The sequence below is a fragment of the Gopherus flavomarginatus genome, chromosome 5 (genome assembly GCF_025201925.1).
Source record: "Gopherus flavomarginatus isolate rGopFla2 chromosome 5, rGopFla2.mat.asm, whole genome shotgun sequence".
NCBI classification, from domain to species: domain Eukaryota; kingdom Metazoa; phylum Chordata; order Testudines; family Testudinidae; genus Gopherus; species Gopherus flavomarginatus.
In genome coordinates, this window is record NC_066621.1 from 120,325,431 (window position 1) to 120,347,004 (window position 21,574).

The 21,574-nt window shown below is 44.8% G+C and overlaps 1 protein-coding gene across 25 annotated transcripts in view; it reads left to right on the forward strand.

Annotated features, from left to right (window-relative positions):
- Positions 1-21,574, forward strand: part of NRXN3 (neurexin 3) — a 1,481,114-nt gene that overhangs the window by 536,660 nt on the left and 922,880 nt on the right. For 18 of the 25 annotated variants that reach the window (XR_007774426.1, XR_007774427.1, XM_050953172.1 and 15 more), the window contains 2 exons: positions 2,384-2,587; positions 13,345-13,371. Coding sequence is in view for 23 of the 25 variants with exons in the window: in XM_050953172.1 (XP_050809129.1) it covers positions 2,384-2,587; positions 13,345-13,371 (231 nt within the window). In the remaining 2 variants the exon portion in view is untranslated. The remainder of the gene's footprint in view (positions 1-2,383; positions 2,588-13,344; positions 13,372-21,574) is intronic. The other 7 variants (XM_050953176.1, XM_050953182.1, XM_050953196.1 and 4 more) reach the window with 1 other exon arrangement.

Here is a 21,574-nt window from a genome sequence, read left to right on the forward strand (position 1 = left end):
CCAGGGAGCTTTGCGAACAGGGAGTTTCGCAAGGGAGTTCTCCAGGTGAAGGAGGAGCAAATACAGCATCTATGGGGTAAGTGACTGTCTGCAGCGTCCCCTCCATTAAAACAAATGAGTTTTACACACATCTCAAGAAGAGAGCAGACTCTCAAACTCATAGGATCACATGCAAAATAGAGGCAGAGAAGACCTGATAGTCCATCCCTGGCTAATATTTCCTGTAGTCTATTCTGCAGGGCTTTACCCAACCTAGTTTTTAGTATCCCCAAGCAATGGGAGTTCAACCACTTTTCTTGGAAGACTGTTCCACACACTAACTTACCCTAAGGTAAATTTCTCCTGCTATCTAGCCTCAATTTTTCCTTTGCTCAGCTTCAGCCTTTTCTAGTTATACTTCCTTGATCTATTCTAAACAATACCTCTCCCTCTCAGGATTTTTGAAGGTCTTAGATGAAAGATAACACGTGGATTTTTTCTTTTATTTCTAACCATAAGTTTTTAAAAAAAACTCACCAAAATCAAAAGTGTAAGCTTTGACATGTTTTCTGTGTGTTCCTTGTCCTTGTAAAATTCCTGGTACCCATTTTTGGGCCACAAACATCTCTCTGGATGATAGTCAGCTAGACCTTTAGGCTGACTGGCAGCTCACTGAACAGCTGTGTTGATTGTGACAATTGGGCTGTTTCAGAATGTTTTGTCCTCTGGGTAATGGAGCTTCTGCAAGGTTGAAGGAGCCATTGCCTGTCATCCCTGGTTGAGAAAGGGCTTGTGCCAGCCTGTGTACAATTTGTGAATGTATGGGATTGCTGAAGCGATACCATCTCGGGCTGTATAGTTTTTCTAAATGCTGTTCCTGTCCTGTGTGTGGGCAGGATATCTTCAAGCAGGCTGATGACCTGCTGTTCATTTTAAAGACCCAAAGGAAGGCAGTATGAAAATTACTGGGCAAAGCTTATATTTAAGAAATATCACTCTATGGCAGTGGTCCCCAACCTTTTTGTGGTCAGTAGCACATTCATGTTTACAGAAGAGTGTGGCGGGCGCCAGCAATTACTCACATACAGGGCCGGCTCCAGGCACCAGTGGAGCAAGCATGTGCCTGGGACAGCACATGCTACGGGGCGGCATTCTGTCCATTCTGCAGAGTCAGAGTGGTTTTCTTTTTGTTTTTTGGCGCCAGTTCTGGGCAGTGCAGAGAGAAGCTGGAGAGAAGCCGGTAGGACAGAGAACACTGGCACCCGCAGCCTGCAGCCCCGAAGTACTCTGTCCCCAGCAGGCGCGGGGCCCATCTTCTCTCCCCTGCTGGGCAGTAGGTGGGCCTCGCGCCTGCCAGGGACAGAGAACACTGGCATCCGCAGCCCCGGAGTTCTCTGTCCCCAGCAGGCACGGGGCCACGGCTTCTCTCCAGCTTAAGCCGTGGCCCCGTGCCTGCCAGGGACTGAGAACACCAGCGCCCGCAGTCTGCAGCCTAGGAGTTCTCTGTCCCCGACAGGCACGGGACTGCAGCTTCTCTCCAGCTTAAGATGCGGCCCCGTGCCTGCCACAGACAGAACACCGGTGCCTGCAATCTGCAGCCCCGGAGAAGCCAGAGGGAAGCCGCAGTTCCGTGCCTGCCAGGAACTGAGAACACCGGTGCCTGCAGCCCTGGAGTTCTCTGTCCCCGGCAGGCGTGGGGCTGTGGCTTCTCTCCTGTGCTGGGCACTAGGCAGGCGCACATAAATGCCCCAGCGGGCACTATTGCGCCTGCGGGCACCACGTTGGGGACTACTGCTATATGGGTTTAAAAATTGTACAGTTGTATCACAGTGTGTGATTTCTTGCAAAATTATTGCTTGGAAAATACTCTTTATCTGATCAAATGCCCTACCAAATAAGTGACATTCCTTAAAATATTTGATATGTGATAGCCAAAGTAAAACCCATGTGCTGCAGGAAGGGGTTTTGGTGAGTTAATAGGGACTGTCTAAACTAGTGACCCTGGACAGTGCAAGGGGAAGCTGGGCTGCCAGAGAAGAAGCTGTCTTTCAGAAGATAATAAAATTAAGGTCCTGGCAACAAGTAATCATTATTGATCCGATGGCCCTTTTCACAAGAGGGGATGCTATCCTGGGAGTCCTGGGAAATTCTAGTGTGGATAACTGCATTCTGCTTCCCTACATTGTAGTTTTAACTGGATACAATATCTTCTGCTTCCTGCTCTAACCTGTTGTGTAATATTGCTGTGTGAAGCCACTGCTGGGTGAGCCACTGCATTTATACCCCAGAAGTGGCTGCATTTCAGTGGTGGGTGAAGTGATTGCTATATAAACAGTGGGTAAGTGTGCCACAGAAGCATTACGTAGCTCTCATGGTTAGTCATTGTTTCTTTTCTTCTCCGCAGAGGCTTCCATCTTGAGCTACGATGGTAGCATGTATATGAAGATCATCATGCCCATGGTCATGCACACAGAGGCAGAAGATGTGTCTTTCCGCTTCATGTCCCAGCGTGCCTATGGGCTGTTAATGGCCACCACTTCACGGGATTCTGCTGACACCCTTCGCCTGGAGCTTGATGGAGGGCGTGTCAAACTCATGGTCAATTTAGGTATCGTACAGAGATTCCCCCTTCCACTTTTAATTTGGGCTTGTGATTAGTGTTTTCTTTATCATTTTTCTTTTTTTCTGTTGGTTTGATTGGATATGATTGATTTCTAAAGTAGCTGCTAAGACCCTTGTAATGATACTATCTGTGGAGAGAGAAATTCTCTCTGACAGTTTCTGCATGGACATTTGATGTCAATTCTTGGTCATGGATAGTGGTGGTTTTTAAGTCTTTATGTTTTTAAGTTTCCTTTCTTGGTCTGGAACTGGTTAGCTTTGTGTAAAACATGCTACTTGGTCCATCTTTTGATCAATCATATACTCATTAATTCAGCCTCTTTTCCACCACTCAAAACAGTCAAAGCAGGGCATGGGAGGGAAGCCAAACAGACATGGAGGGAAGGGGTAGGTGCTGTGAATCCCATGCTCTCAAGAGACTGGTCTTGGTCTAATGGTTTGAATGCTGAACCTTCTCAGGACCCAAGTCCTTACAAAAATTACTGTTGTGTTCTGCAGTAGTGGCCCCGCATGTTCAGGTAACTCTAATGTAGGTTGTAGCCTTTAGGGCCCTTTCTGGTGAATGGTTTAGTGTGTTTTTTAAACTCAAGTAATAAAGATAGGGGGAGCACCCAGAAAGGTTATGTTCTGTGTAGGGTGGGTCAATTTACCAGTCCAAAAATAATTGGTCAATTGATCAGTCAAATTATGTCAAAATGATCAAATATTTTAAAGCACGCAGATATTAGAACCATGACAACAATAACAAAAGAGTAAGACTTTCTGATTTTGATAGTGTAAGCCTTAGATACTTATTCCTAATTACAAAAAATTACTTCACTGAGTTATTTTAACTCAGAAAAATGTGGAACACAATTACATGAAGTTCTTAAAAAATGCAAGAATAGCAACCTGATGCAATCAAAGAGGTAGGCCACCACCTGCAGCGGGACATTCTTGCTGCAATATTTGACCATGGTCAAAAGGCCTTCAGTTGAGCAACTTGCCAAGCCTACTTTTGTCTCCTCAAAGTTATTCTTTCCCAGATAGAACCTGAGTGGGAACAAATTTGATACTAAAATGATGGTTGTGAGGAAGTTTCCTTCATAACAAACACAGACTCTCTTATTAAGCTGAGCTGAGTAACTGGAGTCTGTAGATCAACAAAACAATCCACTCTAATGATCTATGGTACTCGGTTGAGGATGCATCCAGCTTCCCCTCATTCTCTCACTGTTGTAGGCCAGCAGTGTGGATGGGTCCCCTGGTGGCAGTTTTTGACTCCCATGTCTGAAAAGCTTGAAGAGGCAAAGTGCCAGTGTGTGTGTGGAGGGGGGTAGGGATAAGAGATATTGGGTGGGTTTGGTTGTTTCATATTTTTGTAGTTGAATATGAGCACAAAGTGAAATACTTTTCTCACTTATACTGCTGCTATCTGGTTGACTACATGTGGTTGCACTAGTATAACTGAGAGGAGAATCTGAGCTAGAACTGCAGAGCCATGGTACTTATTGGAAATGGTAAGCCTCCCCTAATACACCGCTGCCTCGATATAACGCCACCTGATATAACATGAATTTGGATATAACGCAGTAAAGCAGTGCACTGGGGCGGATGGGGCTGCGCACTCTGGTAGATCAAAGCAAGTTCAATATAACACGGTTTCACCTATAACGCGGTAAGACTTTTTTGGCTCCCAAGGACAGTGTTATGTCGAGGTAGAGGTGTATTTAGGGTGTCTAACAGGAACGAAGTGTATGCTCCATGATGAGCTTGGGCTAGCTTTTGAAATTCCAAGCCCCATTATGCGTCTCCCAAATACTATGAGTTATCAATAGGAAACTCGCTCCTGAGTCCTGGCTGGGCCATAATGTGAAGAAGAAACATTGCAATGACTTTGCACAGTGCAGTGACAGTGTCACACATTGGACTATATATTGATGTGATTCTGTCATTGAACCATGTCACAGCTAGACATAGGTGGTATCATCTAGATCATGCCACACCAGAGCTGAATGAACCATAACTTGAATGGTTCTTCTAGGGACTGCTTCACCTTGGTCCTCATCTGGACTTTCAGCTGAACAACAAGGAACAGTGTAACATATTGCCCTTCAGTCACCCCTCTAGGGCTGACCCAGGAGGTGGCATTAACTGGTTTCCAAAAGAACTGCTTCTAGCCTCCTTTGGCTCTGGAAGGGAAAGTCAGCCCTTTCTTTTACTGTTGGGTTTGGAGGGTGAAAAGGCAATGATCTGTTAGAACAAGCTCCTATCTTTAAAAATGAGAAATGAAAAGAGTCTCCATCCCATGAGGATCTGGAAGCATTAAGTGTTCCCTTAGATGGAAAAATACTACACTGTTACATAGCTCCTGTTGTCTGGTATTTACATGCTGTACTCAGCTGAACTAGAGCACTGTAAAGCATCATTGGGTGTCCAGCCAGCATGGCAGGCAGTACTAAATTGCACTGGTCCATGGGGAAATAGATCATCCCAGCCGCCACAATGACTTCTCAAGTGGCATCCATCGCTGCCTGTATCAGTTCTAAGTGAAGTGGAGAATTCCTTATGCCTACCATGTTCCCTTTGGGGATCAATTCCAAAGAATTATTGTTCTGTAGTCTAATGTGTAAAGAGAATCTTTCAAACAACTCCAGCATGTGTGTGATTAGTGTGTTTGCAGCTGCTTGCTTTTCCCATCCAATGCTATTTGTCCAAATAATCTAGCACCCTGAGAATTTCTGTCCCTTTCCAAGGTCCCTTTTCTGAAATGCTTTCTGATAATTAGAATGAAAAAGTTTGTCTGTCTGAGAATCAAAGTGCTGTGAGGCCAAGTCTCATATTTTAAGAGGGAGAGCATGTTATGTTGTCAGATCTGGGTTTGGGAATCTGGGACACCTGGGTCCTATTCTGAATTTTGCCATGATCTCACTGTGATCCTGAGCAAGTCCCTTTACCCTCTAGTGCCTCACTTTATCCCTCTGCTAAGGGTGCTAAAGCTACCTTATCTCATAGGGAAGCAGTGAGGCTTCAGTAGTGGATGCTTGCAAAGCACTTGGGGACCGTCTCTCACCAGGCACTGCAGCATGTAAAGTATTGTCCTTAATGAGCTCTATCCTGCTGAGCAAGGTGCCACTTGATAGGTACTGCGACACCCTCAACTTCCATGGAAGTCAGTGAGGGAAGAGGGCACTCTGGTACCTGCAAGGCAGGAAACATTTTCTGCCCATTTAATCTCCCCCTCCTCACTTTAAAGGGTTCTGCTTTACATCATAGTGGCTTTCCCTTTGGCGAGGAGAGCAGAAAACGTTTTCTTCCAATGCCTGCCAATATTGCTTGTTCCATCAGCTGTGGTAACTTGTTACACAGACCTTCTGGAGACCATTAGACCTGGACCAGGTGCTAAACATCTGGCTTTTAATGCCTTACCACCTAAAAAATATGACTGAAAATGCTTTCTGAGCATTTTACCGGAGTTTTGACCAAGAGCTTCATATTACAGTATACGCTACGTACTGTTCTTGGCTAAGGGACTGGTACATGGGGGAAACCCTGGTGAACCAAAACTCTGTTACTGAAGGTTAGTTATGCTGGAGCAGCAGTGGCTGAATCATTATTTTTGCTGAGCTCCTAAGCTTTGCAGACATGGAGCTTTGGCCCTGCAGAGCTCTGAAGGTCTATGCTCCAATAAAATGACAAATGCTGCAGCTGAGGGGGGAGCCTGTGCCTCTCTGCTCCCCCAGTGATTTGAGCCACAGAACCTTAATTTCCATTATTTGGAATACTAAACCAAGTTATCCCTACTTGTCTGAACCCCCCCCCCCCCAAGTTACAAAGGTTTCCCACAAGACCTTAAATCAGGACTTCTGTGTTTTCCAAAGGGCTTAGATTATGTTATTGAAGGAAGAGATCAAATCTGAGACCTTGGGTGACGGGGGAAGCCTTGCAATGCCAAGAAGCCCAGCCATCAGCTCCCAGTTGTTTAGTTGGTGTTCTTGTCAACTATTTGAGGAGATGGATTTTACTTGGATGTAATCTAAGACTTTCTGGCTTGACAATGCCAAAATGCCCTTTTAAGTGACAGGTGGCCACCAACTCCAAATAAGGGGGAGCTCAGATCTGACCAGTCATACATCCGAATCCCCAAATGGGCTGGTAAGCACCAGATCTGTATCAGCACAGACTGTTTTGAGTGGTGTATTATCTACTTGTGCTTTTTTTCTAAGTTATTTAAAGCTATTACTAAGAACTGTCCTTTTTTTTTTTTTTTTTTTTTTTTCTCGTTCAATTCCATCTGGGTTCTGTTTGAGTATTTTTCTGTGCTGTTTTTTTTTCCCGGTGTATTTGAGTTGTAAAGCTTCTCACACCCCATCAGCCATGGTAAATCAAAAGATGGTATTCAACCCTTCAAAGGCCTGAAGCCTGCGGCCCGCACAGCAAACAGCCCTGAGAACAGAGTGTACAGAGAAGCCTGCAGGGGCTGGCATATCCCACTCACCACTGCAGCATTCATTGCCAAAAACTAAACCAGGAATGCTTACTCCAATGCAGACTTGGGTGGGAGGGGGAAGGAAAGAGCCTTGACTATTAATTCTGTTCATTTAAAAGGGACGAGGAGCTGTTTCAGACCTTCCCAGCCAGGAGCCTGAGGCAGTTTGTTCTTTGTGTTAGCACATTTCACAGCATATTGGATGTTTGCTGTGTGAAGGTTGGAACCCAAATGTGATAGATCTCACAACTAAGTTGAGAAAGGAAGGGAGAGAGAGAGAGAGAGAGAGAGAGAGAGAGAGAGAAATACAGTGAAGGGTGCTCTGGAATAGCCCTTGCAACTTCAAAGACATGCTGAGTGTGAGACAAATGGCATATCAGCTGGGAACAGCCAGCGTTTAGCTTCTGTCTTCTCCTCTCCTATGCCCTCCCTCAGGATACTGGTGACTGGAATAAAGCCCCTTCTGCAGCACAGAAAATAAGAAGCTCATCTGCCTCATAGCTTCCTCCTATCCTGAACTGAGCTCTAGCCTCGAGGGGGGCAGTGATGTCTTGGGCTTTCCAAATCAGTAATTTCTGCTTTGCCCCCTGAAAGGTGTTTGGCTCAGTGGCTGTGGGTCAGAGTCCTCCAGCACTGCTGAGGCTGTATGGTCCCTTCCCAGAGGGAATGATTTGTCACTCATATGCGTCACTCTCTGTTACAAATGTGTGTGCATCACACACAAAACACATGTATGCACAGAACACAACAGGCACTCATTCTCATTGACACCTCTTTACACACACAGTACACACATCTTTTCATACATTTCATTTATACATAATTTTGCACTCAGTGTCCACATGCCCTGCATAAAACAGTCTTGCACCCTGCCCAGCCAGACACAGCTGCTGCACTTTGACACTCCCCTCCCTCCCCAGCTCCTCAGACTCTGCCACTAATGAGGCACTTTCTTATTCACACCCAACATATGCACAACACATCCTTGGCTTGTTACGTTCTTTGTTTTGTTTTACTATATCCAGCTTTCCTGGAGGAAATGATCCAGAGTAAGCAGCATTAATTTGTCCTGTGCTTCCCCGTTCCCATCCAACACTGCTGGTATCCTGTGGGCTGCACTTCCAGAGCCAGGTCTGGACCTTATTGAAGCAAGCAGCATGCACTCCCCTTCACACAGAGATGTTCCCTTTCACTGATTCTGAAGACCTCATGCCTTAGCAATGCTCTGCAAGCTAACTGGTGCTGGTGAGCACCCTGTCCCCTAGTGAAAGACTGAGGCAGCTCACCTTTGCCCCCTACTGCCCAGTATGGGGAAATCACAGCCAGTTCTGCACTGAAATGCCATATTCCCTTTTTTTTTTTATGGCTGGAGGTCTCACAATTCCTGTTTACAGGAATTATTATAATGACAATAGGTAGGGACTAGGGGAGAGCTGGCCCTATAATTGCATACCCTATCCATTCTCAGAAGAGTCCTGAGTGAGAAGTTTGCATTTCCAAATCTACTTTCCAGTCGTGCTCATAATTTCCCACTCCCACCCCCAGCGCACTCCAGTGCCTCCCATCCCTGACAAACATGGGGATTTAGACTTTCCCTGCTCCTCAAAAGGACTGATACACACCTCACGAAGACAGATGCTGAGAAACTCAGACAAGCATAGTTTCCAGAAGATCCTGACTGTTACACATCACCCATACCTAACTGAAGAAGGGGCTATCTGAAGCCAGGGCTGCCCAGAGGATTCAGGGGGCCTGGGGTCTTCGGCAGTGGGGGGCCCCCACTTCGGTGGTAAATCGGCAGCAGAGGGTCCTTCTGCTCTAGGACCTGCCGCCGAAGTGCCCCAAAGACCCGCAGCAGGGACCCCCCACTGCTGAATTACCGCCAAAGACTCAGCACTTTGGTGGCGGGTCCCACTTCAGTGGTAATTCAACGGTGGGGGGTCCTTCCGCCCTGGAGCAGAAGGACCCCCCGCCACCAAAGACCCAGAGCGGAAGAAGTTCTGGGGGCCCGGGCCCCGCAAGAGTTTTCCGGGGTCCCTGGAGCAAGTGAAGGACCCCGCTCCAAGGCCCTCGAAAAACTTTTGTGGGGGCCCCTGCGGGGCCCAGAGCCTGGGGCAAATTGCCCCACTTGCTCCCTCCCCTCTGGGCAGCCCTGCCTAAAGCAGCAAAACTTTCAATGAGTGTGTAGGTGGAGGACTCCAGGGTGATGGGGCAGATATACACAACAACTGTGTCCTGCAGATAAACAGGGCCATGAGAAACCTGGTGTAATTTCAGAAACATAGGTGGAATGACTCCAGGGATGAATTCAGCCTCTACCACTTAAATAGGTTATTTCTGGTGTCAGAACCCTTCATTCCCGCTGCTCTGTTTCCTGTACTTGCTTCCTTTCCACAACTTCTGCACACCACGCTCAGTCTATGCACACTCGTGTTTCCCTTAAACTACATTTTAATGCTGCCTTTAACTTTAGCCTATTGCACTGGCGCCATTAACCTTCTGTGTGCAGAGGAACCCCTAGACCTGTGCCCAGGGCCGGCACTTGCATTTAGGCGGCCTAGGCAATCACCTAGGGCACCAGGATTATTGGTGGGCAGCAGGCGGCTCTGGTGGAGCTGCCGCAGTCGTGGCTGCGGACGGTTGGCTGCTCGTGCGGCTCCGGTGGACCGCCCCCAGGCACGACTGTGGCAGCTCCACCGGAGCCGCGGGACCAGCGCGCGGGGCAGTGAAATTGCCGTGCGCCTAGGGTGCTAAAACCCCTAGCGCCAGTCCTGCCTGTGCCCAGGGAACATGCTCCTGAAAATCCAGTGCTAGGAGATCCTACCTCCTGAGCTGTTGATGAGGAGCTCCTGATTTACAGTAGGAATAAATGAAGGAAGGTCTCTGGACTGGCTCTTCCCACTCCTCCCCCACTCTCATAGACGTGGCACTTTGGCTTTGCCCCCTACCGTCCAGACAGCTCATTCATTGACTAAACCTAACAGTTACTAACTAGATCTACAGCTATTCTGGCCGTGCTCACCTTTAAATGCAAAGGAACAGAAAACCGCTTTGAGTCAGGAATTCAGCCAGACTGAAATAAAGCAAATCCCATTAGTAAAACCCAATTACAGTGTTGAGAACCCTCAGCAAGGATTACCAAAAGCCTTACTGTACCAATATGAACATGTGGGAATCCCAGGAGGTTTCTTTAATTACTGCCAAGCTCCTCAGCTGATCTTGCTTTGACTACTTGGACCTGTACCTTAATATGTACCTTCTACCCCTCAACAACCTGGGAGTGCACTGGTTTCACAGTGTTGCTCTGATTTAAAGAGCCATTTACATCATTTTGAAGCTTGGTATAATGAGGAGAAAAATAGTTTCATTCACTGATGGCTTAATCCTCTCTACTACACTAGGCTAAGGCCAAAAGTGGTGCCCTGGGGCAGGAAATAAAGACTTGATCCTAAGTTTTTGCAGTAGACATTGATTTTTAGATGCCTCTGTTTTTTGCTGCCCAACTTTAAACAGCTTGGGCCTGATTTTGAAAGGTACTGAACATCTGCAGTTTCAGTAGCTCACATGTCACTGGTATCATGGGGTGATAAAATCCAGTCATGGGTGAATCTTAAACATCTCAGAAGGTTGGTTCAAATAAATAGATGGTTCATAAGACCGTCAGCAGATTTAGAATCCCTCCAATGCGATCGCTTCCCATGGAAGATCTCCTGTAGGGTGACCATTGGTATTGGAAGACAGTGCCCTGGCTGGTTGTCATTTTTCGGTGGGAAAGGGAGAAGGGATCAGTCAGTGCTCTCGTGTTCTCAGAGCCTCGAAATCTAGCCTCCTACAAAATCCAGGTCATTTTAGCAGATCACTAAATTGCTTGGTATCTTCTTTTACATTAAAAACCCTACCAGACAAAACAGGGAGTGTATTTGTCTCTCTCCCAAAGCATTGGTCCTCCACCCCCATACAGCAGCTCACTCTGAAAACAATACTTTGGAACATGTGGAAACATTCAAACCCTCTGTATAATGAAGCAAGAATTCTCCAGGCAAATTGATCATATTTCCACTGACTTTTTAGTTTCCCAGTTTGATTATTGTTGTTCAGAACCCTGACATATTTCTCTATACTGACCATTTGTGACTTTGTCCCTAGTAAACCCCTATACTGATCTAGCCATACCACTTGTGCTTGGTCTATCTCTCTCTCCCGTTCAGCCACACAATCTCTCTCTCTCTCTCTCTCTCTCTCTCTCTGGTCAGAGAGGAAAAGACAGCTGGTTTCTTATATATTTTAGATGGCTTCCCTCACCCCTCCCATAAGGGATATAGCTACCGCTGTATGGTGATCGTACCAATTGCTCCAGGGCTGTTTGCTCCCACTTTTCTGTTGCGGTTGACGACACATGACAAACCTAATCACACAAAACCAACCCCAGATTTTCTCAAGAGAAGTTCTGCTTGAGAACAGACTCTCTCTGGCACTGCTGCTTCTGATTGGTCTATCCCTAATCACTTCCACCCCTTCTTTATTTATAGAAACTGATTCTTTTCCTTCAGCCCCCTCCTTTTTATTTTTTAAAGTTGCAGTTTGTTTCTACTACTGAAAGAATTGTCCTTATTACACCCTTTGGAGTAAAAGCATTTCACCCTGATGTGGAGCCGATTTAGCTCTCTCCCCCTCTATGTTCTTTCCAGTCTCTCCTCTCACTTTCTGTATATCTGCTGCTGCTGGGCCACATCCCCATGATACAGACAAACAGCTGTGCTGGGCAAGGCTGCGGTTACCTGACAGAGGCTCTCCTCCAGGATATCCAGTCAGGATGGCCAGAACTCAGAGACTATGATCCTTAACCTGGGGTTTATGAGAGAAGACCAGGATGGTCAAAGACGCCTGGTACTGTGGTGATGCATTAACTCCATGCTCACATTGGGGCACTCCAGTGGGGGGATGTTCACAACCCCAAGGATAAAACCAGCCTCCCCAGGGGCCTCATCCTGAGAAGGGCTGAGTACTTGCCGTTTCTAGTAAGTTAAGTGGAAGCAGCAGGTGCTCAGAAGTTCTCTGGTTCAGACCATCAAACACCATTTGTTTTCTCTGTTACTGTTGATTAGCGCGAACAAACAGAATTCTGTATCCCTTTGTTTCTTTTTCTTTCCTCCTTTCTTCCTATGCTCCTTTTCCTCCTTCCTCCCGTGTGGAACCCCTGAGTGAAGCAGGCAGGGCTGTCAAAGATTCTGAGGTCTGCCACTTCACTGCCTATTTCATCTTCTGCCTGAATGTTACAGGTGTCTCATTCAGTACTAACATTCAGGCAGCAAGACAAGACTGGGCTCTGAGGAGCTGGCTGAGCTGGGTATCTTTGAACCCCCTTTTCTCCCCTGCAAAAAAAACACCCCCTAAAAAACCAACAACAAAACCCTCTCCCAACCAATCAAAAAAATCACCCCAACCTCCCAAAAAGTGGCTGAAATCTGGGCTGGGTGTTCGTGCGGTTAGCCGTTTGCAAGTGGCCATTTTATGATAGGACACAGCTGAGGGGTATATTAACCCTTTCCTCGCTTGAATGGACAGTGGCAAATGCACCTGTGCACATTTTTTCAAAACAATCTGGGCTAACATTAAGGGGAGTGAGAGAGGGTCTGTCCTGGGGAGAGGTGGAAAGGGTTAAATATTGCACCAACCAACGTCAATAGACTGATTTTACAGGTATACTGTGTTGGACAGGTGGTATATTTATGCAATAACTATTAATTAATTCAAATGAAACCAAATGTAAAGGTTGCCTTTAAACGTCAAGCTTCTCAGAGAAATTGCAGAGGGTTTCAAAAAATAGAAAGGACATTGGGGTATGACTTGCATTTTGAGGAAGATTATTTTGTGCTTTAATTACTTGTCAATTTTTTTCCTTTTAATTAATATCAGTTCATGGTCTGAAGCAGTAGATAATCTTAGTTGTATAGGCTTCCTTAAAAAGAAAAGAACTTTCTGTGTCGATATGTGGATATATATGTATATAGGTATATCTCTCTTTACAAATGTGTGTATATATATATACATGGGTGTGTATGTATATATATATGCATATGTATCTGATATTTCAGTAGAATATACTGTATATATACATCCATGCCTGAGCTTGTACAGACTGTATATAAATATAAAATGGCCACATCTCTTTGCGTGTGTCTGTCCCCGGAAGGGTGGACTGATTGTTTTTGGATGTCTGCAGCTGTTACCTTGAAGGATGCAATTTCATCTTTCATTTATTTTTCCCCATCTAGACTGTATCAGGATAAACTGTAACGCCAGTAAGTTTTCCCTCAAGTTTCATTTTGTTCTCTATATATTAAAAAAAGAAATTAACTTTATTTCCTTTGCTAGTTTATAAGCTGTGTTTCTTTCTTTCTTTCTTTCTTTCTTTTTTCCCTTTCTTATTCATTTTTTAAATACAAAAATCAAAGATAGGGTGGGATCTGGGGCTGGGGGAGGAGGGAAGGATTCATGGTGATTGTGTGCAAATGTGTTATGTGAGGTTTCTCTCAGGAGGAGATGAACTGTTATTTCATGGCTTTGCAGAAAAGCACCTGGGCATTGGGATGAGCTGAAAATGTGTTTCAGGGGTAACCTGTTGTCTTTTGGGAAATGCCTTCAGAGATATTTAGAGAACACATAAAGGTAACAACAGGTACTGTATACACTTCTCCACTACCTGAAAAACACCCCTATAATAAAACGTATTCAGGACACAGTGGTGGCTGCTTAATCTGATATTTCTTCAATACCATTTTTAAGGGGGCTGGTGGGCTTTTGAGGTGGGAGGAGAAGCCCTTAGCATTGGGGTAGCATCTCAGACTCTTATGAGAATCACCTGCAGGTCACCTCACCAGCTAGACTTCTGTGACAAATTCCATCTGAGGGACTAACTCTGGATCTCTTTCAGTCTGTGTAAGACAGAAAGGGGCTTAGGAATGCCATAAAGAGTAATCATTAAAGACCATATCCCAGCCAGAAACTCTGTAGTGCAACAGAGAGAGCCTTTCCTGCTATGTTTCAAAAATCATGAGTTTAGAACTTGTTGAAATAAGTATGGGCCTCAGGCCACAAAACGTGGATCTGGATTTTGGAGCCAATCATCTCTGATTAAAACAAAATTCCTTTCTGAATTGGTGGCCCTTCTGTGCTGTGTCCATGCAGGGGGGTTTATGAAATGCTGAACAAGTTGCTCTAGAGGTACCAGAAGACAAGAAGGCAAACCTGGCTTGGTGGGTTTTTCTGAACTCTGTTGGCTTTATCCATTGACCTATATAGTCTGTCCAATCCAAGCTAGTGGGAGGCCAGGGAAGGAGCAAGTTATGTAGGGTCACTTCATTCAGGCTGAGTTTTCTAACAGCACCAGGAGCTGCGCCAGGAGGCACCACCTGAGACTCTGTCCTCTGGAGCCAACAAGTAGTTTGCAGCCAGCAATGAAACAGCCAGCAGCAGCAATGGCAGATTCTCTCTGGGAATCATTCCCTTTGCTACTTTCCCTTCAGTTGGGACTCTCTGTGCAGATGCAATGATGGAAACCGTACAACATTTGATTGTTTCACATATGGTATTGGCCCAAACCAAGGGGATGATATACACCTGAGCAGATGGCACACCTGTTTCCTCTCCTGGTCAGTCTGCAATGGAGCAGGAGTGCACAGAGATGTGTGCAGGATGTGGGCTGGCTAGTATCCTCAGTATGCTATGCAGTGCCATGTGGAACTGACTGGCTCCATGGATCTGAAAGCAGGAGGAACATGGAGCCTTTGTCTGAATTTCCTTTTGAGCTTTTAGGTTAGTTTGAATATTGTATTCAAGGGGTGCAAAATCAGGCCAGGAAAAATATTCCCTGAATCGCTGCAAAATGAGATTGCCAGTTTCTGTCCAGCACTACTAAGGATATTTGCATAAAAATGGGATCTTTTGTTTCCCAAGACTTTCCATGCTCCTTGCTATTTATTCCCCCCATCCATCCAGAAACTTGTTCCATGCTCATTATTAGTGTGCCCTCTGAGCACCGGCCTCAGAGGTAGCATCTGATGTCCTCCCCAGCCACACCCCTATTTGAGAACAGCTGGTTCCTACAGTGTCACCCAGAAAGGGCTCTGTCTTCAGGTGTGGAATCAGCAGCAAGAGGAGGAAACAAAGATTCTGTTTTCATGCAAATTAATGTCCTTTAGTAGTAATAAAAAAGGAAAGAGAGAAAAAAAAGACAAAAGAAATCAGACAAGCGGTTTGTGTCAGTTTCCCCACCAGCGTCAGCATCTCTCTAAATCGTTTTGCTTTCATGAATTTTTAATAGTCTAGACTTTTGCATATTTAAATATGTTCTTCTGGCAAAGATTTTATTTATTTATTTTTAAAACAACTTGTATTTTCCTACTTTAGTTTTTATGATTTTCTGCTTTGTTGGGTTTTTTCTTCTTCGTCCTTTTTGTTTTTTTCAAACCTTTGCTGCACCGCTGGCGTGGCAGAAAGACTCAGGCTGTCTGTATGTCCCAGTTACTGGAAGGGAACCATATAGGAGCTGACTAGTGGGGAAACTGTATATCCCTGTTCTATGTCTAAGTTCAATTTGTGTAGGCAACAGCAAAAGCAAAATCTCATCCTTGTAGGAGGTTGGTGATTTATTTGTGCATGGGGAGTTACAGATATGGCTGTGGGTCTCCCAGGTGTGAGTCTCCTACGTTGATTAATATTCTGGGTGTGTAGCCTGAATCCCTCCTTGGATTCAGGGTAACATTTCAGAGGTCAGGAGGACATGCATGTGTGTTGAGGTGAGGAGAGGGGTTTAAGGGTGAGTGAGCTCAAGAAATAAGCTTCCTTTCCAGTTGAGGGGCCTCAGATTATGCAGTCACCATTGCTAACCGAACATAGGAGACCTGAATCGTGTTTTAAAAGCAAACAGAGCTGTGGTTGGGAGATCCCATGGAATAGTAAAAGTGATGTGGCCTGGGTATCCTACTAGCATGGTCACAGACAGCACTGCAGCTCATGCTGCCTCCAAGGCTTCCAGCATGCAGTGACAGGTAAGGACTTTGATTCTCATTGCTCTTTCTGTTCATTGAAGGATGGTTTTGGGTTGGGGGAGCTTTTGTGCCTCTTTGCTGCATCTGTGGGTTGTTCACATTTCCTGATGATGTCATGTTCTGCCCTCCACCACTCCATTTTTCCTGCTCTGCTTCATTCCTCATCCCTTTCATACCTCCAAATTGTAGGGTGGGATGACTGATCTGGTATCCTGTTTTATAGGGGCATGTTCTTCTTTTCATGTATCTATTTTACTTTAAAAAACACTCCCTCGCTTCACTCTTGGAAAGACCTCCACTGGCGAAGTCTGAAGTCTAAAGTGTCTGATGCTTATCTCACTTAAATCAGGCGTAATTCAATTAAAGTCTGTAGTGTTACACCAATGAAAGCAAGATGAGAATCGGTTTCTCAGATGAGAGTTTGAAGCTGTGTAGGGTGATTTCTCAGCACAGACCTAACAGATGGAACAATTGTGTTGTCTGACTTTGAAGGAGAGATCCCTGCCTGTCAAATGTTTCTGCTTGTACAAACATAAACTTTTTTAAAAATGAAGGGGGACTGAACTTTGAACATAAGAACACAGGATTTTCCCAAGGGGAACAGCTCTTTTGTCCATCTCCTCTTGTATCCAGCCTCCTGAAGTGGCCAATATACCTATGAGGAAGGTAGGAAAGCCCTTATAGTGTTCTTCATCTATTGTGCCATGCTATCCAGTATTTCTTTACCTCTCCAGTGTGCTCTAATCCTTCCATTCTGCATCTCTTTTTCGGTGGTCATCTCTCATTCCTAGGGATGTAGTCTTCAGTGTCTAGTCAAGCTGAAGCCTCAGGAATGGCACTGCATATATTTCAGGTATAGTAGCTTTTGGAGTATAGGGTGCAGAAGTCCTCATGTTAGTGACATTTCTGGATTATTTTTTGCTTCCTATTTCCTGGCCTCATTTACTTATCTCCCACCTTCCCACATTGTCTCTGATCACAGACAAGGAGGTGGGTGTTACCAACATAGGAGGCAATAATTTTGAGACAGTAGTCATCTTTGATCCAAGGAACACTGCTGGGTTCTCTCTCAGCATTTCATAGTGAGGCCTTCACGTCTAACTAGAACATGCAAAGCAAGTCATTTCCCAAGGGCCCATTTATTTGTGTGGGTCTTGAAGCCTCAGCAGCCTATGAGCCTACTTTTTTCTTCCATTTCAAGTAGCAGGAACAGAGGGGAGGGAGAGATCTCATAGCTCAGTTGCTACTAGGAGACCCTGTGTTTCTTAGGGGGCCTCACGGTTGGTTCCTTGCTAGGAGTCCAGTTAATTGTGGAGCTACCTCAGACAATAGCAGGTAGCTAAGACATGAGGCCAGATCTCCCCTTCCAGCTGCAGACTGTGTTGTATTTAGTGCCCTGTTAAATTCCATTTTCCATAATGTCGAAGTTTAATTTTGTTAAGCACCAATGTAGCAACATAAAGCAGGAGCCTGTGATATATGAATCTCCGGGAGATGTTAAGAGCTTTTCTCTCACTGCATTATCATAAACAAATATGCAACCATGCTAACCCAAATCTAATCAAAACATTGTAACACTACGAGCCTTTCTCTATTTTCTTAGAGAATCTGCCGTCATTTTAATAAAAGCTTAATAATGCCCTAACAAGAAAATATTATCTGTAAAATGAGGTGATATGATTAGATGTCCCCATCATATTTGTGATGTTAGTATCTCCTAATGCCAATTTAATGTAATCCAGGAGGAAATTAATGCTAACACAGACTGAGAAATAATGACAAGTCATTAGCATGTTGTACTGTAACATTGCAGCTACTTTTAGGAGCTTTAGTGTCTGAACAGCTTAGCTGATAGCATTCTCACCTTTGGGCTGGAAGTCATGTATTCAAGTGCCAGTTCAGCCCACGGCTGCCATTGCAGTGTGGGAAGGAAGGCAGGAAGGAAGCTGTATTTTTGAATGGTACCTTCTTCAGAGGTCATGTTAAAAAGAGATTCTTTCTGCCATCCTCTGGTAGCATTCCAGGTTTAAATGAAAAATTCCTCTGTGACAAGGTAACAGGATGTGGAGCCTTTTGGCTCCAACTTGCTAATTTGAATCCCGCCCAGGTGTGTAGTGACTGAAAGCCATTACCATCTGAAGGCTGTTTGGTGGCCTGTGTGAGGTGATGTATTGGCCTCAGTCTAGATAAAAGCAGACAGTTATCCATGTGATAAAGCCCACAGTTGGCAGTCTCAACAGAGATGACCAAGTTTGCATGGCCTTTGGAGACTGGACTCCTCTCTGGGGCCCTCCAGGGCAGGAGTAAGGCAGTGGGTTCTGTGTGCAGGAAGACTGCTCTGCCACCATCTTAGCTGTACCCGTTCTGTCGATATGGGGAGGATTTTCAGTCCTATCAACCCTGCACTTTCATGAGCAGAAAATTGACATAAACATTGGAAAAACATGATGTAGTGTGTGGGGAAGAAGAGGGTGTTTATGCATGTATTTAATTTCGATAAGGAGCAGCCCAAGGAGGGCATTTTCTAATGAGACTAAGCATGATTAAAAAAAAGAACAGAACAGACACTAATCAGCACCGAGCACGCCTCACCACCCTGAAAGCTGCGCTTGGCAATAAATTCTGGGGCAGATCACAGCGATTTCAGCAGTTCTGAACCCAGAGTACCTGGTGAGGAGGCCATAGTGGTTTGTATTACTGGATGCAGAACTCTTAACAAATTAAGGCTTTAGCGGTTACTTTAATTACCCCAGTACTGCAAGGACTGAGAAGACTGAAGTACTGCTGTGGTATAATTCATTTTAGGGGCATCGTTCATTGTTGTTTCATGCTCCATTATCTTTCTCGGTACTGAAGTTAAGCTGGCTGGTCAATGAGTGCCAATGGCAGGCCTTCTCTCCATAGTCCCACCTCTACAGATCTTGCAACATCTCTGTAACTACATAAGGGGAAAACTGCTAAAAGAATTGAAATATTATAACAAATCTATGGCTGCTTAGGATGTCACATCTATCATGATGTTGCATACCATGGGTGCTTGGAACTGCCTGCTGGCAGTGGAGATAGTACTCGAATCCTCTTGCTGTATTAAAAAGCAGATCCTTTTTACCTGAACTGAAGAAGAATTTCTGGTACCTGTGAGAAGTATAGGATATATGACACACAGTTGAAACGCTGATTGATTCCAGTCAAGGGCACTGATGGCACATATACATTATTTTTTCTATTGTAATAGTTTGGAATAGCCATAAACCCATTTTGTACCATTCCTTTAATGCTCAGATATAATCCAGAGAGGAATAAACATTAACCTCACTACCTTGCCCAGTCTTTATCTAACTAATAAAGGACTGTAGGAGCCCTACCTCATTCAGTGTTCATTCATTTGCACCATTGAAGGCATTGCGCCTGGCTCGCAGGGTTTTTGGTAGACAAAATTTGTACCCAGTGGGACAGGTTTGCATAATTTATGCAACACAGGGCATTCCAGGGGTGTGTGATATAATTCAAGATTATGGAATTTTTTATCCCTAAAAATGCAACAAAATGCAGAGAATTCCATAAAACACCACCAACAAAAATTAAAATGTTAGCATGTTTAGTGCACTTAATAGTAAACACTCAAATGGGTTATCTCTGTTCCCTGTAATTATGGACAACATTACACTTTTTAACAACATGACCACATGCTGTTTCTCAAATAAAACACTATATATCATTCAAGTGTTTTTCAATAGTCTTGTAAGGTATGTCTTGTCAGGTGCACAGTGGGTGTGAGGCAAGGGCTTTGCAGGAGTTCTTAATAGTCATAGATACATGAATCACTTCCTCTGCCACTGAAATGGAGCCACCTTATTGTGGAACAGGACATCAGTTGAACAACACATAGCAACCTTGACTGACAGTTTAGTACAAGAAAGGCAGGAGGAAACCCAATCTAAGTAAATTATAGGTAGAATTTTAGGTAGGCAGGATACAGTTACCCAAACGGCAGTTGGGCCGGGGCACTATAATCCAAATTCCTGTTCCTGAAAAATGTGCCATACGCACAAGTAACAGGATATTGGATTTACATCTCAAGTTAAAGATGGAAATTCCAGGAGTTCAGCACTCCCCTTTCACAATGGGAGGAGCACCAGCTACGGAATTGCCAGCATCACTTTCTTCCACATCCTTGAGATCTCCCATCCTATACAGACCATGTCCAAAAATAGGATTATCTCAGCATTGATGCCACAATGTGGGAAGCATAGGCCCTGGTTGCCTTGTTTGCTGTGGGAACAATGGCTGCTGTTGCCTCCAGCCATGTTTAATTGTATGTTGTCATGCCACAAAGGAATGGGAATATGTCACCTCCATGCAGTGTAGCCCATAGACCCTGGCAATTTTACTCATTGTGTTGTGCTGTTCTATGTTGTGGGGTCCTTGTGGGTGAAGGGAGCTGTGTATTTCTTAAATCATCATTGCCATTCAGAACAAAGTCAGCAAGAAATATTGTTTTCCACCATACTTTAGAACTCTTTTCCTGCAGTGTTCATACTGTGAGTTATAGAATATCAGGGTTGAAAGGGACCTCAGGAGGTCATCTAGTCCAACCCCCTGCTCAAAGCAGGACCAATCCCCAGAGAGATTTTTGCCCCCAGATCTCTAAATGGCCCTGTCATAAACAGATAGCTAAGGGTTAATGTCTCTTTCACCTGGAAAGGGGTAACAAACAACACCTGACCAGAGGACCAATCAGGAAACAAGACTTTTTCAAATCTGGGTGGAGGGAAGTTTTGGGTGTGAGTCCTTTGTTCTTGCTCTGTTCTCTTTCTGGGCTCTGAGAGTGACCACAGGAATCTCCAGGCTTTCTAATCTTCTGTTTCCAAGTTGTAAGTACAAGGATAGTAAGACAATAGGTTTCTATTGGTTTTTTTGTATTCACATGTGTGTAGTTGCCGGAATGTTTTAAATTGTATTCTTTTTGGATAAGGCTGTTTATACATTTTTTCTTTTAAGCAATTGACCCTGTGTATTGTCACCTTGATACAGAGACCATTTTATGTCTTTTTCTTTCTTTTTATATAAAGCTTTCTTTTTAAGACCTGTTTGAGTGCTTTTCACTGGTTAAGGCTAAGAAACGAAGGGAGGGGGAAAATCTCTTTGTGTTAGATTTACTAAGCCTGACTTTGCATACCCTCTGGGTGAGGGGGGAGAGAGATTAGATCTCTCGGTACTTGTGTTTCAGGGACTTGAAGCAGGGAGTATACTAGGGTCCCCAGGGTGGGGAAATCTGGGAGGAGGTAAAGAGGGAGAAGGGAAGTGGGTTATTTCCCTTTGTGGTGAGACTCAGGGCATCTGAGTCTTGGGGTTCCCCAGGTAAGGTTTTGGGGAGACCAGAGTGAGCCAGACACTGGAATTTTTCTGGCTGGTGGCAGCCATATCAGATCCAAGCAGGTAATTAAGTTTGGGG